This window comes from Saccopteryx leptura, chromosome 6 (assembly GCF_036850995.1).
Source record: "Saccopteryx leptura isolate mSacLep1 chromosome 6, mSacLep1_pri_phased_curated, whole genome shotgun sequence".
Taxonomy (NCBI): domain Eukaryota; kingdom Metazoa; phylum Chordata; class Mammalia; order Chiroptera; family Emballonuridae; genus Saccopteryx; species Saccopteryx leptura.
The window spans coordinates 42,031,746-42,048,438 of NC_089508.1; the positions used below are offsets into that span (position 1 = coordinate 42,031,746).

Here is a 16,693-nt window from a genome sequence, read left to right on the forward strand (position 1 = left end):
ATCCTGTGAAGCATTTCTATTCCATTAGTGATGGCCTTACCAAGGATACCCTAATGTTTAAGTCTGCATTGCCAATACTCTCCCCTCTGGCTGGCATTTGAATGGACAATGTCCACTCTTGGCTCTTGGACTGATTTTCCTGTTTTTTGCTATATGTGACAAATTCCTTTCTGATGCAAAGGTTTTTACCAACCAGGACCAAGTACCGTATTATTTGCTCCATAAGATGCACTCCCCTCCCCCCCAAAAAAAAGTAGAGGGGAAAATGCCCGTGAGTCTTATGAAGCAAGAAATACGGTATTTTATTAAATATTTTAACACACCATTTGGTTCAGGAATTCTTTTTTCTTATTTTCCTCCTTAAAACCCTAGGTGTGTCTTATGGTCAGGTGCGTCTTATGGAGCGAAAAATACGGTAATCACCTAATACTGCACTGGTAACCAGATAAAATCCAGAATAACCAGTTAAATTTGAATTTCAGATGTACATACATAATTTTTAGCATAACCGTGGCCCAAATACTGAATTAAGGTCCTCTATTTTAATTTGCTAAATCTGGCAATCCCCAAACTGCCTTCCTGAGCTTTTTTTGCTTTCTTACACTGATTGTAGTTTTGGGTGTTTCCAAACTCTTCAATGCACACACCCAGTTTCTTGCTTTACTCATAAAAGGCTAATGACACTCATTATGTGTGGTTTACTGACTTGACTTTTACAGTACAGCTTGCCCTGGTTTACAGTTTGTGGAGCGCTGGGTGGGAGAGGTGATCTTGTTATCACTGCCACGTGCCAACAGTAGCTGTTGAGATAAATTGCATCAATCAGAGCTGTTTAAAGCAGTACGAGCCACTTCGGAAAGGATAAAGGACCAGTATAAAGTAGTTTCAGTGAGATCACTTTATTTTTATTGCATAGCTGAAATAATGTGTATTGAGGAAAAGGGAAATAAGAATTCTTTTATGAGAGAAGGGTAATTTTGGAGAAGAAAAGCCTTTGAGTGTAAGGCAGGTGTGTGTAATGGAGTTCTGTGGTGGGACCTACAGTATAATGGGTGTCTAAGAAGGAGAACACCAGGATGTTAGTGAGGAAGATATCACAGAAAGTTTGAAATATTTCGTTTGTGTTTAGGGCTGGCCCTTCTGGGAGCTGCAATTCTTTCCCCCGGCTGTCTTTTGATCTGTTTGGTCCTCTGGTCTAACCTTATTGATTAGTTGTTTTTTAAATTAGTACTATTACTTGCCTGCATTTGGGTCAAGTAGATCCAATTTTGTGATCTAGCTGGGAATCTCACCATACTACCTAACATTGGTTTCATGAGATGTTGTCTGAGCTTCGGACAACTGAACTTACAAATGAAATGTTGAAACACCACTTGGCCAGGTTGGGTATGACTTATTCACTTGGTGGGTGAATTGAATCCAAGTAGAAGGCTTCGTCACAGTACAGTGTATGACATTGTAGTACGTTGAATCTCATAAAAACAGATCTTCTAAATTCCATTCAACTCAATCTCTATTCCACTCTAAAGAGGAGTGGAATAGTTAAAATAACTGCACAATTGTGTGTTAAGTGTGGGGGTCAAAGGTGAAGGAGACCTTGTTCTGACTTCAAGATGCTTACAAAAACTGGAAAACAGGACTAAGATAGCGATTAAAAAGAAGGGAGTCACTAAGTACAAGAGATAATGTGTGTGGCAAGTGCTTTGCAAATATAAAGTGCTGTGAGAGGTCCAGAATGCGCTTCTAGGTTCCTGACACCTGTTTTTACCTACAATTAGGAGTAATAGGAAAAGAAAACAGTTCTTGAGAGACGGAGGTCATGAACAACCATGGCCTCATTAGTCATAGACCGGGCAAGTTACACAGCCTTGAGCCTCAACTTTCTCCCCTGATAAACAGGGATGACCAAAATCTCCTTTTCAGGGTTATTGGGTAGATTAAGCAGGAAACGAGTGAAGGAAGTACCTAGCATTGTGCCTGGCAGGAGTAGAGGGTTCAATAAACCCTACTTCTTAATAGTACTTGTGTTCAACTTCTCTGAGTGACTGAGAAGGGAACACTTCGTGTAGGGCTACTTTACAGGGTCTTATTTAGGGGCACGGCTACCAAGTACAATTTCCGCAAGAAACATCCTGCAGCCTCCAATTTGCGCCCCTTGCCCTAACCAAGAACCATAGAAATTTGCGGTCTTCTAGAGAAAACGGAGCCTGGTTTCTTCTTCGTAGACCCTGAGGGAAAGCTGTCGCAGGAAGCCAGGCTTCAGAAAAGTGCAGCAGGGCAGGGGGTCTCGGGAGGGGTCTCGGGAACGGTCTCAGGCGCCCCTCTCCGAGCGGGACCCGCTCCCACGGCTAGGTCCCCAGCGTAGGAGCTGAGGCTGGGAAGTGGGCGCCCGGGGCGCGGGGCGACCGCATCGGGTGTCAGTGGCAGCGAAGCCGGGGCGGGCACATTATCCGTCCAATCCCCGGCCGTAACTGCGGCCTCATGAATAAGCAACAAAGCGAAGCGCCCGCCCCCCTGGCATCCCAGACCGCGGAGCGGACCGCCACCGCTGCAGGGGCCGCGGCGGGGATGCCGAACGCCGGCGCCGCCGCTCTCCGCGCGCTGCTCCGCTGAAAGCGCACAGGTGAGGACGGGCCGGGCTCCTGCCACGCGGGCGACTGATGCAGACTGGGGGCGGGGACCGAGACCGAGCCCGAGCCTCGGGCGGCGCGGGGTCGCCCCCGGAGCTGTGCAGTTCGGGAGCGCGGCAGTCAGGGCGCGCCAGGTGTGCACCCGCGCCCGGGTCGGAACGCTGTGCCCGGCGCGGGGGAACAGGGGCAGCCCCGGCGCGCTGGGCGCGGCGCGCAGGCCTCGGGACTCGCCGCACTCCTCGCTCCAGCCCAGCCTCCCAGCTCCGCACCACCGAGCGGGCCTTTGTCCTGGCGGAGCTTGCAGGGCTAGCTGCTTTTGTGTGGGATTTCTTTCTTCTCTCCCTCCCCTCCCGGCCTCACAGCGGTGATTGAGAAGTTCCCGAAGACTGCAATTTGCTCCTTTCAAAGCATCGATCCCAGTGTCCCCGATGCCAAACAGTGCCCAGCAGTTGGGCAGTGAATGAGGGCTGCGGCGGCCAACGAAATGTGTTCTGTTACTTTGCAGAAAACAAACAGTTGAGTGTTAGCGCAGAGATGTCACTGCGAATCCTTACTCAGACCTTGGCCGTTCCCCCTGGGACGCGGCAGGAGGATGCTCCTTGGAAAGGTCACTTAATTAGAAAGGGGGCCTGCGGGTTAGATGCGGATGTCAGGCTCTGCCGGAGACTCCAGAATGGTTGTCGGAAGGTGCTGCTTGGAGGCGCCCAGCTGTGTCGTGTGCGTCCTGGTCACTGACAGAACATGACCTGTGTAGATCCTAAATATGTGTAGAGCCCTGGCTGGTGAGGAAGCAGCCAAGAATTCTTTAGAGTTGCAGTTCTTAAAAGTGAGAAATCTGCCTTCCTAAGCTGATCCCAAGGGTCTGCCAGGATCCGGGCACCTCATTTCAGGGCAAAGCAGACGTGGAGGAGAGGAGAGAGGCTATTTTAAAGCGTCTGCCTTCATTCCTTGGAAGTTTTAGTTGGAAACTTAAGGGGGAGTGGGAGTGGTTCACAAAACCATCCATAGAGCTCGGAAAAATTTCTTCTATAGCAAGCAAAATGTAAAGCCAGAATTTGCATGCCTCCCCCTCCTTTTTGTATATTTCCCTGATCACAAGTGATGCTGTTGGTCTCCAAGGAGTGTCCTTTAAGCCAAGAGCCTACAGAGTCACAGACTGACTTGCTCACTTGATAGCAGAACTCCACTCTAGCATCTATTGAAAGGAACTCAAAACCTGGGTGTGGTTTCACAGGATCAGAACATTGTTATTTACTTTTACACACAGTAGAGATTTAAGGGTAGATTTACCTTTATGAATAAGGTAGAGTTGTTATATTTCTCATAAGGATGAACCAAGCACTTGCGCAGCAGACTTGTTATTGATTGTGTTTATTCACAAAACTCCCAAGACTCAGGGAGTCTAATGTAGCTACAGCAACAGAGCTAATTAGGCAGATGCTGATTTGTCTTTGTTTTCACAGGACGCTTCTTATCATTATATTATGATGTTTCATGCTAAAGGTTTCAATATCATAATTTGTTATTACAGATACAGTTTGGTGCTAAATATAAGTGTAGCATCAAAAGGAGGAAGATGGGCTTACCTATTTTCACTCTTCAACTAAGAGTGTACTTCATTATGTAGTTAGCAGATGTTTGCCTGAAAAGCTGTGTATGGAAATGTATTTTCGTTCATTGAATTTTGTTTATTCTCACAGTAGGGAAGTTGGCTGTTCCAAGGGGACCTGGATTTAGTCGCTGTAAAATGAAAACTCATTCCCTAATTAAGACATGTGGTCAATCCTGTTTTTTCCTGTTGTTGTTACTTAGTGATTCTAAGGAAAGTGTCTTAATGAAGTCAGTCTGAAGTGTTAGATATTATGTTTATTCCTTGAAATGTCTACCTGGGGACTTGATTACCTTCTTAAATACAGCTCATGTTAGAGATCTTGTCAAACAAATGAGGGTTGTGAAGCACAAAGAACAGAAATAGAGTGTCAAATTGGGCCATTGAAAATAATATGATGGATGGACATGAGCTTGTTGATCAAGATTGATGGGGGTAGAATTCTGCAAACATCAGATGATTTCTGTCACTTTGTCCACATGACAAGTTGAAGATGGAGGCTCTCTGGAAATAGCGGGGGGTGGAGGGAGGGATGTTACAGATGCTTCAGATTGTTCCCATTTCTGTTTTTGAAGGGAATGCATGTCAGAGCCACACTAATATGTCTTAAATTGTATGATACTCAAAACTTTTTCTTCAAACCATTTTTATATCTATTACCACTTTTTAAGTTTCTCTTCCACCTTTTGAAGTACACAATATGAGCATTATTATCTCCATTTTGCAACGAGGAAACTGAGTTTCAGTGACTTTGTGCCCAAGGTGGAGCTGGAATGTCATGCCAGTTTTTAAATCATCAAGTCTAGCTTCATTTACTAGGGATAGGATGATGTACTAGAGGTGATAAGCACAGACATCTTCATTTGTCTACCGTGCTAACCTGTGGCCTCATTAAGTAGAGCCTACTTGTGGTCTGCAGGAATGGTGAAGCCCTGTGCAGGCAGTTGCCAGAGCAACCATCCCGACCCAGCCTACTTACCCTCTTCCCTGTCAGCACGGATGCCACTTTCCTCCTGGGGGACCCTGCTTTCCTCTGTGATTACTCTATTCTCCCTCCTTCCTCTGTGGTTGAACATGCTGCTGAAAGGATCATCTGTCATCCCAGCTGCTTAATTTTTACTGAAAAATGACTGAGGCCAGATGATCTTAAAGCCAATATATCAGGCCACTGGCAGTTGTCAATAGCACAGTGAATCAGAAATGGGGTACTTTCATGCTGTGTGCCACAGTTGGGTTAATGAGGTCAGAGTCTTGATAAGCTCCACTCTAGACAAATGAAATAGCATTGGCCATGAGGGCTGGAAAAAAAAAAAAAAAAAAGATAAGACCATGACAAATTAATCATGGAGGATCAGGAAAAGCACAGAAAAGAAAGATGATAAAGTCACAAAACAATGAAGGGAGTTTCCTTTATCCTTCATCAATCACAGAATCACTAATTGGATTTTTAAAGGTGAGATGCTAACTGGGAAGCAAGTCGATCTGAAGCTCTGAGACTTGTTATTTGTTACTGTTGATTTGTTTTTAAAAATGAAACAAATGCTGAAAAATTAAAATATAGCAGAAATGAGAATACAGAAGTTATTACTATTATTAAAACGACACATTGACTTAGTACCTATGTGATGAATGAAGCATACTGTTAAACATGGGTAGAACATGAAATGCCTTTGAAGATCCTGTAATATATAATGGAGCCTCTGCGCATTCGTTTTCACATTCTTAAATGGTCATTTATATTCACTTCACATCAGCAAACATTTACGGAACACCTCCTTTCTGTGCCTACCATTATTAGCAATTATATGGCAAACAGAGGAGCTAAAAGATCGGTGTTTGTGTTCAAAGAACATAACCTTCTTTGAAGTAACCAGTCTTTCGGATATAATTATTCATGTTAAAGAAGCTGGGAGAAGGGTGGGAAGAGGATGGGTGAAACAATTTAGTGACTGCAGTTTCGTATACAGAATATGACCTGGGGGGCCAGGGTTTGGACAGCTAGGGTAAGGAAGAAGGCCGGAGCTCTGACTAGTGCGGTGCCATGAACAAAACTTAGGAACCTGAAATGTGTAGTACACAGGAGACAGCAATGTACCCAGTTGGCGATGGTGTCTGAAGTGGGCACTAGTGCTGTGGGGTCGCATGACAGATGTCGAGTTTGGTAATTGTATGTTTGGGGGAGTTAATTTATGTGTTTTGGGAAGGCAGAGAGTTGAGGTGGCAAAGGCAATTAACTTGAATTCTGACAGAATTCTTAAGTTCAAAAACAGACATGATCACATAGGCAGGTTAATTATCCTCTATAAGCTTGTAATTTTTTTTTCATCTAGCAAGGAAATGGAGATAATGGTAGTACCTATCTTGTTAGGATACTATTAGGATTAAATAAGAACTTACACGAGGCACTTACAACACTTGGCACATAGCATCCCTAAATGGTAGCCATTTTTTATTTATTATTGTCATTCTTATTCTTAAGACTAAACCATTGGGATTGTATAAAATGGATTGGGGAGGAGAGAGTCTGAAAAAGATCAATTAAGAAGCAATTAAAATAATAATATTTCAGTGAGATGACAAGAAGGGACAGGTCCAAGAGATATTATGAAGGAAGGACCCACAGAGGTTGTGACTGTAAAATGTAAAGGAGAGAAGAGTTTAAGATGGCACCAAAGTGGAGATGAAGAAGTGGTATGTTTCAGGTGGCATCCAAGTAACTTCCAGGAGACAATGAAAACCTGAGATCAGGTAGCTTTTTCCCTTAAACCCCACAGCAGCTATTGATGATATTTGCGTTTATCCCCAGAAAAAAATAATATCAAGCAGACTGTCACCAGTTTTCTTGGCAAACTCTACAGCCCCCTCGCCCCTGTGTCTTGAGTACTCTTAGGGTAATGCTCATGTTTCTTGTATATTATACCCGGAACCCAATTTACTTTGAAAAACACAGTTTTGTCACTACTAAGAATGTTTTAACATGTTGGTCCCCTTTTGTGTGTGCATTTGGGCAATACACTGAACAATAATCACATACATTTTAGTTGGAAAACTAGTGACCAAGTGTTTAAAAAAAACCCACAAACCTGATTATTAAATCTAATAAGACAGCTAAGGCTTTTTTTTTTTTAATGTTGTCTTTCATTTGTCTTTGAAACTTGAAAATGCCCAGACTTGACAAAGAAACAGATTCTAGACTATTTCTATTTAAGATTGTCAAAGATGATGCTTGGCAGGACAGCTTATCTGCCCACTGGTGGCAGAAATGCACTAAATTGTTCAGAGGACTGCTGAGCCATTAGGATACCTTGATAGCAAATGATAGGGAAAGTGCTACTGACTTGCTCTGAAAGGGATGCTTTTTAAGCCAGTGGTCCCCAACCCCCGGGCCGCAGACCGGTACCAGTCCGTGGGCCATTTGGTACCGGTCCACAGAGAAAGAATAAATAACTTACATTATTTCCGTTTTATTTATATTTAAGTCTGAACGATGTTTTATTTTTAAAAAATGACTAGATTCCCTCTGTTACATCCGTCTAAGACTCACTCTTTTTTTTTTTTTTAATTTTTCTTTTATTAATGTTTTAGAGAGGAGAGAGAGTGAGAGAGAGAGAGAAGGGGGAGGGAGGAGCAGGAAGCATCAACTCCCATATGTGCCTTGACCAGGCAAGCCCAGGGTTTTAAACCGGCGACCTCAGCGTTCCAGGTCGACGCTTTATCCATTGCGCCACCACAGGTCAGGCTAAGACTCACTCTTGATGCTTGTCTTGGTCACGTGATACATTTATCTGTCCCACCCTAAAGGCCGGTCGGTGAAAATATTTTCTGACATTAAACCGGTCCGTGGCCCAAAAAAGGTTGGGGTCCACTGTTTTAAGCCATTAGAAGCTAATATCCAGTATCAATTAGCAATTTGGTCAGAGTTTATTTATCTGAGTTAATTTGCTGTGATGAATATAGCAAAGGAAGGCAGCGTCCAAAATCAAAGTGTGAAGAAGTTAGGGAAATCTTCTTTTGTTTGTTTATTAAAGATCCTTGTGATTGAATTAATAAGATAATTGAGACACAGAATTCTAATAAACAATGAAACCTCCCCTCCCACTTCCTCCCCCAGCAAAGCAAGCTGCAGTGTAGACATTCATCTGTTTGTTCAGCTAATATTTACTGAGCATTTCCTCTGTGCCAGACACTTGCCAGGGAGAGAGGATATGATGTCGAGGAAAAAAAGAAAAAAGCTTTCAAAATAAGATTGCAGTTGGTTATTTAGGTTTAGAAATATTCGCACTGAATCAATAATAGTCAATCTTTTCTTATTTATTCTCTAATGTCATGCAACTCTGGGGTGGGCGCACCAAACTCATGGGGGTGGCTATGTGAACCTATATACTGTGCTTTGAAAGATGGACAAAGACCTGCAACTTGAAGGTCATCTACCATTTTATCTGAGTGGCGGACTTGTTGGTTGCTGCCATTTCTACAGGCTGTCTTCTCTGCTTCTTTTAGAGTTCAGACGTCATTTTGAATAGTGGGCAGAAGGAGCATATGGCCACGATACACAGACATTGAATAGGTTAGCAGTTCACCCCCACTTTTTCTGTCGTAATTGGATTCAGAAAGCAGGTGGCTGACACTTAATTACAGATGGGAAGTTTTTCAGAGCAGTGGCAGGACTCCTTTCGCACAAATATTCTAAAACTCAACATCTGGGTGAAAATACACCTTGAAGAAAAGCTCTGTTTTGGAAATGCAGTTGAGGTTATATTAAATCTTTATTGTTTGCTCCCTGCCCTCCAATCTGATTTGATCATAAAATTCTCCCCTGGATCCACATAACTCCAGAATATTTTACAAAAATGTGAAGTGTTCATTCAATCATTTGGGGGCCTTGCCTGCTTGATGGCAAAATTGTGGGACTATGAAAATATCGTATTTTTATTTTATGTCATATAGATAAAATATGAAAGTGGAATCATGGAGGTAGAAGGGATTTCAAAGATTATTTTACTTCCTTGTTTTGTCAAAGGGGAAACTCAAGCCAGTTGCCCAGTATCACACAGCAAGTTTTAATAACAGTAAAGCTGGGATTCAGCAATCATTTTTCTGATGCCAGTTCATGATCCTCTAAATTTGGACTGATTTTTGGTTTTAGTGCAGGGGATAGGGACAGGCAGGGACAGAGAAAGATGAGAAGCATCAACTTGTGGTTGTCGTACTTTAGTTGTTCATTGATTGCTTTTTCATACTTGCCTTGATAGGGGGGTGCTTCAGCTGAGCCAGTGACCCCGTGCTCAAGCCAGCAACCATGGGTTCAAGCCAGCAACCTTAGGGTGATATCTATGATCCCATGCTCAAGTTGAGCAAGCCTGTGCTCAAGCCTGTGACCTCGAGGTTTTGAACCTGGGTCCTCAGCATACCAGGTTGATACTCTACCCACTGTGCCACTGCCTGGTCAGACTTTTTTTTTTTTTAAGATTTTTATCCACAAGCATGGGATCTCGTAGGCTAATGTTTTAGGCCACTTCCTCCATCTTTTGGGATGTTTAGTAAAATTTCACTGAATGAGAAAACTATGTGTTCAGAAAAGGGCAACTCTCTGAACAGATCAGAAATGAACCAGAGTTCTGTAGCTTTTACGTATCTTCCAGTATACAGGATTTCATAGTTCATCTTGTCTGCACAGCAATCTGATGGTGTAATGTCATCAACTGTGAGCACTCATGCTTTACAGCTCTCATATATTTATGTTTTAAAGGAGGAAAATAGAGGCAGCAGGCCAACTACTATTACCAAATCTATTACCTGGCTATGTACTGGGATGCTTTATGGCTCATCTAAAGTGATAACTAATGTCCAGAGTGTTGACATGCCTTGGCCCATGCCATTTATTCTTTATCAAATATCTTTCCCATATTCTCTCTTTTAAAAACAATGATAGTGGCCCTGGCCTGTTTACTCAGTGGTAGAGCATTGGCCCAGTGTGTGGAAGTCCTGGGTTCGATCCCCAATCAGGGCACACAGTAGAAGCGCTCATCTGCTTCTCTACCCTTCCACCTCTTTTTTTCTCTTTCTTTCTTTCCCTCCCACAGCCACGGCTCCACTGGAGCAAAGTTGGCCCGAGCACTGAGGATGGCTCCATGGCTTCCACCTCAGGCACTAGAATGGCTCCAGTTGCAATGGAACAATGCCCCAGATGGGCAGAGCATTGCCCCCTAGTGGACTTGCCAGGTTGATTCTGGTTGGGCGCATGTGAGAGTCTGTCTCTCTGCCTTCCTGCTTCTCACTTCAGAAAAATACAAAACAAACAAAACAAAACAATGATAGCTACTTGTATGTAATTTAATATTTAAATAAAATTGGTTGAAACCTTCACCCTACCTATGGGGAAATTTAACATCTCTCTTACTGTCTCTGAGGATTCTTGGCAGGGCTGGGCAGTGACATATATTTCTCCTGGTCACCTCTGGCTTTGATGTTCTTCTGCTGCTAAATTTATGGTCTCTGAGATGCTATTGCCTTTCTGCACTTGACACCATGGCACCTCATGGCATTAGCTCATTTCTGTATTCTCCAAAAATACCATGGATTCAAGCTTTATGTTGAACAAATTACTTCAAAACTGGTGGCAACAAATGTTTATTATTTCATCCCATTTCTGTGCAATAAGAATTTGGGGATAACTAAACCGGGTGGTTCTGGCTCAAAGTCTGTTAAGAAGGTGTAGTCAAGATGTCAGCTGGGGCTACAGTCATCTGAAAGCTTGACCGGGGCCAGAGGGTCTTCCTCCACAATGACTCATCCTGGGGTGCTGGGCGTTCAGCAAGAGGCCTCAGCTCCAGATCCATGGAGTCTTCTTTACTCATGTAAAAAACACAGTGTTCATTTTCCTAGCAGCCATTTAGTACTAAGGCCTTGACCTTTTCTCTGTCTCAAAATGGTCTATAAGATCCAATGACATAAGAGTGTGAAAGTTTTGAAAGCCTTAGGGGGAAAAAGCCTTATGAAAATGTACATTTTTATATTTTATGTGTGCACATCACATGCTTAAACCAGATCGTTTAATGAGTAGAGGTGAAAGAAAGGAAAGCTATAACTTTTATAAGACAAGTTTTGTTTTTGTTTTAGAATTTTTATTTGTAGGTTTACTTTTCCAGAGCACATGCAGCATCTGAGAAATTTCTGATGGAAAAAGAAAGAGCCCTATTCAGCCAAATAGATTTAAAAAAACTAAAACTTTCAAATTTTGGGGAAAATGATCAGTTTTTCATACAGTTTTAGTTGTGATGAGAGTGTGAGTAGTTTTCTTTTTTAAAAAATATGAGTCTTAATATTATAATAATGTGTATTTAGTAAAGGTTGCAAATTTGAAATATATTTTTGTTCTCTTAAAATGTTTTTTCTGTTAATAAATATACTTACTGCCTGGCCTGTGGTGACACAGTGGATTGTGTTGACCTGGAATACTGAGGTTGCCAGTTTGAAACCCTGGGCTTGCCCTGTCAAGGCACATATGAGAAGCAATCAGTGAACAACTATTGTAAAGCAACTATGAGTTGATGCTTCTCACTCCCCTATGCCTTCCTCTCTCTGTAAAGTAAAATAAAAATCTTAAAAAAATATATATACCTACATTAACTCGTTTACTTTTACTGATTCCTAAATTTTGAACATGAAGATTTTGCTTATAATTTTTATAGTTGTTGCAGAGAAAAGAAATAACTTAAGCATTTTAAAGGCAATTTAATTGTATATCATTTATATATTAAAATGTTTTGAATGTAACTGGTATTCAGTATTTTTTAAAAGATTTTATTTTTGTTCATTTTAGAGAGGGGGGAGAGAGAGAGAGAAGGGCAGGAGGAGCAGGAAGCATCAACTCCCATATGTGCCTTGACCAGGCAAGCCCAAGGTCTTGAACTGTCAAACTCAGAATTCCAGGTCAATGCTTTATCCACTGTGCCACCCCAGGACAGGCCAGTATTCAGTATTTTATGATGACATTTAATATATATTAAAATATACTTAGCCCAGGGGTCTCAAACTCAACTCAGCATGTGGGCCGCAGAGCAAGATCACAGCCATTCGGCGGGCCGCACTAGGTCTACAAAAGGCAACTGTTACACAACACTTTTCTCACTGCAGTTGAAAACAAAAAAAAATCAGTACAACAAGCACAGTCGTACATGCAGTTTACTCAGTGTCACAAAACGACCAGAAACTGTAGTTCGCATCACAACTGCTGTTAACTAAGCTAATATCTAGCTAGGATGCTAGAGAAATGAAAAATACAAGTAGACCCCTAGGCTTACTTAATTTTATCCAAAATATTTTGAACTTCGTGGATTAGTCTGTGGGCTGCACAAAATTGTTCGGCGGGCCGCATGCGGCCCGCAGGCCGCGAGTTTGAGACCCCTGACTTAGCCTGACCAGGCAGTGGTGCAGTGGATAGAATGTCAGCCTGGGACACAGAGGACCCAGGTTCAAAACCCTGAGGTCACTGGCTTGAGTGCAGGCTCATCTGGTTTGAGCGTGGGCTCACCAGCTTGAGCACAGGGTCATTAGCTTGAACATGGGATCACGGACATGACCCCATGGTCATTGGATTGAGCCCAAAGGTCATTGGCTTGAAGCTCAAGGTTGCTGGCTTGACCGTAAGGTCACTGGTTTGAGCAAAAGATCACTGCTGAGCTGGAACCCCCCTAATCAAGGCACATAGAGAAAGCAATCAATGAACAACTAAGATGCCGCAATGAAGAATTGATGCTTCTCATCTCTCTCCCTTCCTGTCTGTGTGTCCCTATCTGTGCCTCTCTCTGTCTCTGTCTCTCAAGCTAATATATATATCATATATATATAATATATGCAGGCTCAAGCCAGATGAGCCTGCACTCAAGCCAGTGACCTCAGGGTTTTGAACCTGGGTCCTCTGTGTCCCAGGCTGACATTCTATCCACTGCACCACTGCCTGGTCAGGCTAAGTATATTTTAATATATATTAAATGTCATCATAAAATACTGAATATATATATATATATATTGGAGAACTTAAAAGGTTCTCTAAATGAATGTAAAACTTACTTTCTGTGTCCTGGATATCTCTGCAGTCATTTGACTACATGATTAATAGAGGAATTTGGAGAGGATATTGCAAATGTGACTTCAAGGGTAGTTTATTTCAAGTAGGTATTTAAGAGGCAGTGAATGGAGTACTTGAACCCTGTGTACTTTTCTAGAGAGCATCAAGAAAAATCAGCCGCAGAATTCAGCAGGGAGAAATGAACTGGGTTATTCATGTCTCAAAGGTAAAAAGAAATAGAACAGTTCTCTCTTATGTACCACCTCTGAGCATGAAGTCAAGGAGATTATTTTACTTTTGGTTTAATTTGAAGGGACTGATTTACAAAATATGTTTATATGACCGTTTGATATGCTTTGTTTTTTTTCCACAGGACTCAATTACTGCAATTGTCAACTCTGTCATTTTATGTGCACGTTTCTCTTTCACTATGAGAAGACCGATGGTACTGCACACCTGCCTGGCTTTCTGTAGCCTTCTACTTCTCAACTTTGCCACACAATGTTTAGCCTTCCCCAAAATGGAAAGAAGGGAGCTAGCACATGTTCATGGAAAAAGAGGGCTGTCTGACAGGATAGATGCGGATGACCTAGAGATGAATGGCGGCGTGACTTCCAAGTTCACTCCCCAACCGGTGATCTCTGAAGATCCAACGAAAGTGTTAGCAGGACCATCAGCAGTGCCACTGAATGGTGCATCTCCTATTAACAAAGAAACCAGTTCCACAGGAGCTGGGCTCCCGCCGCCTAATAGCCTGAGTGTCGACACTGCTACTGAGCCAGCGGTCCAAGCAGGGGAAGAAGTGTCTGGTTCCAGCCAGCCAGAGAGAACGTCTCCCGAAAGCCTGCTTCCCAAGGCCAGGGTAACCAACCCTATCATGGCCTCTGCTTCTCAGAATATTGATGATAAGGAGGGACCCTTTAGTAGTACCAACACTCAGCCCATAATAGAAGGGACCACAGACACAACAGGAGATTTTTTGAAGTATGTGGATAATCAGTTATTTACAGCTGAAAGTCAGGGAGGCATTAGTCTGGGACAGTCACCTTCATCCTATGTGAATACTAATAAAATACTAACCACCAATCCAAGGACTGAGAAATTGGAAGCCAATAGGGATCCTAGGGCAACTTCTTTTCCTGGTGCTGAGCTCGTTGCAGGCACTGAGTCTGGAAGCCTCCTGTCGGATAGAGAGAAGCCTCCACAGATGACAGCTGATAACACCCAGGCTGCTGCCACCGAGCAGGGGCTTGCAACCTCCGCATACACTCTGAGTGTTGAGTCGGAAACTGCCAGCCTGCTGGGAACCGTGGAAATCACAGTGAGTGTCAGCACAGCTGTTCCAGCTGCCTCTGTCCTAAGTGATGAGTGGGATGACACCAAATTGGAGAGTGTAAGCCAGATAAAGACCCCAAAGCTTGAAGAAAATACAGAGACTCAGATAAGAATGGAAATGTTTCCAACAGCCCAAGGAACCGATAATAGTATGGAAGGTATGGAAGGGAACGAACCTTTGGCAGAGGCTGCACATGTGGGTCTCGGGCTGCCTGAAGAGGAAACGCACACGGGCACAGCTCTGCCCATAGCACACGGGGCTGAGAGACCGTCTGCCGTCACCGCTGAGATGGCCTTTACTCCCACAAGTCTGATGGAAAATACGGAAGTCTCTGTTATAAACCTGTTTCAAAATACTGCAGACATTGTGGAATCCACCAAGGAAAACAATGCCATGGTTTTCTTAGACACCACCATTTCCATCTCAGAATATGAGTCTGAGGCTTATCAACCACTGAGAAATACATTCAAAGGTAAAAGGAAGAAACAAAAAGAAGCTTTAATTTGGAATGCTTTCATTTGGTTTTATTATTTTTTAAAATTGAAATATACATGACATATAACACTGTATGAGTTTTAGGTGTTGTTTTATTTATTTTTAAATTTTTATTAATTTTTCATTTATTGTGTTTACATGGATTCAAATGTCCCGCTGAATATAACTCCCTAGCCCCTCACCCTGTGTCCCTTTTTATACCCCTTTTGCCCCCTTCCCCCTATCTACCTCCCCCCTTCCCTCTAGGACAGGGGTCTCAAACTCAACTCAGCATGTGGGCCGCAGAGCAAGATCATAGCCATTCGGCGGGCCGCACTAGGTCTACAAAAGGCAACTGTTACGCAACACTTTTCTCACTGCAGTTGAAAACAAAAAAAAATCAGTACAACAAGCACAATCGTACATGCAGTTTACTCAGTGTCACAAAACGACCAGAAACTAGTTCGCATCACAACTGCTGTTAACTAAGCTAATACCTAGCTAGGATGCTAGAGAAATGAAAAATACAAGTAGGCCCCTAGGCTTACTTAATTTTATCCAAAATATTTTGAACTTCGTGGATTAGTCTGCGGGCCGCACAAAATTGTTCGGCGAGCCGCATGCGGCCTGCGGGCGCGAGTTTGAGACCCCTGCTCTAGGATTTGCTGTCCTCTTATCTGTATCTCTGTGTTATGTATATAGAGTTTCACTAATCCCTTTGCCTTCTCTGATCCCATCCCCTCATCCCCCTTCCCTCTGACTGCTGTAACTCTGGTTGGTCCCTGTGACCCTGCCTCTGCCTCTATTCCATTCCTCAGTTCATTTGTTTTATTTTTTTAAAAGTGATAGTTTAAAAATAACTTATCTGTGCCACCTCCTGCCTCGATGGAAAACTGTCATGTGGTGGGTGGGAGTGTGGGTGACAGTCCTGGGGTTTGAAGGAATCTGCATGAGCCTCTGGAAGAAGGTGGGTCTACCTGGTGGGTTTTCTATAGTTTCCTAGTAGCGACAGTAGGAACAAACAACCCTCAGAACCAGAAATCTGAGAAGCCTAAGCCCCAAGCAATGTATGAATTTCCTTCCCTCAAACTTCAGGGGTACATGAGAATCTGAAATGATCCTATGGATTCTCCTGGCAGGTTGTCATGACTGTGTGGCATTCGGTGCCCACATTTGTCTGTGATGCCAGGGATTTGTGAAACTGGAGAGCTATCTCCCCCCAACAACTCCCGAGGTGTGACATTCACTGGGGAGGTGGGAAAGAGGAGAAGGCAGGAGGGATAAAATATCCAACCTTCTTACCTGTCTGCCGGATCAGCCCTCACTCGCTGCTTATGGCCAAGCATCCAAGAACAGCAACAACAAAGACTATTAGCTGAGACATCCAGGAAGCAAATAGGAGAACCAAATATATCACTGGAAACAACTGTATCTGAAAAAACAACAACTGCATGTAATGCCTTTTAGGAATTTTTAAATAGTACTGTAATTCTTTCACTGAGAGGCTATGGATGGAGACAGGCTAACTCATTTTGTAATTTGCATTAAAATTACTTTAGGTCTCTTAAAATATA

The 16,693-nt window shown here is 43.0% G+C and overlaps 1 protein-coding gene across 1 annotated transcript in view; it reads left to right on the forward strand.

Annotated features, from left to right (window-relative positions):
- The first annotated feature begins 2,528 nt into the window (after positions 1–2,528).
- Positions 2,529–16,693, forward strand: part of ARMH4 (armadillo like helical domain containing 4) — a 118,407-nt gene continuing 104,242 nt past the window's right edge. The window contains exons 1-2 of the mRNA XM_066342856.1: positions 2,529–2,623; positions 13,683–15,117. Coding sequence (XP_066198953.1) covers positions 13,740–15,117 — 1,378 coding nt within the window. The 5' untranslated portion in view covers positions 2,529–2,623; positions 13,683–13,739. The remainder of the gene's footprint in view (positions 2,624–13,682; positions 15,118–16,693) is intronic.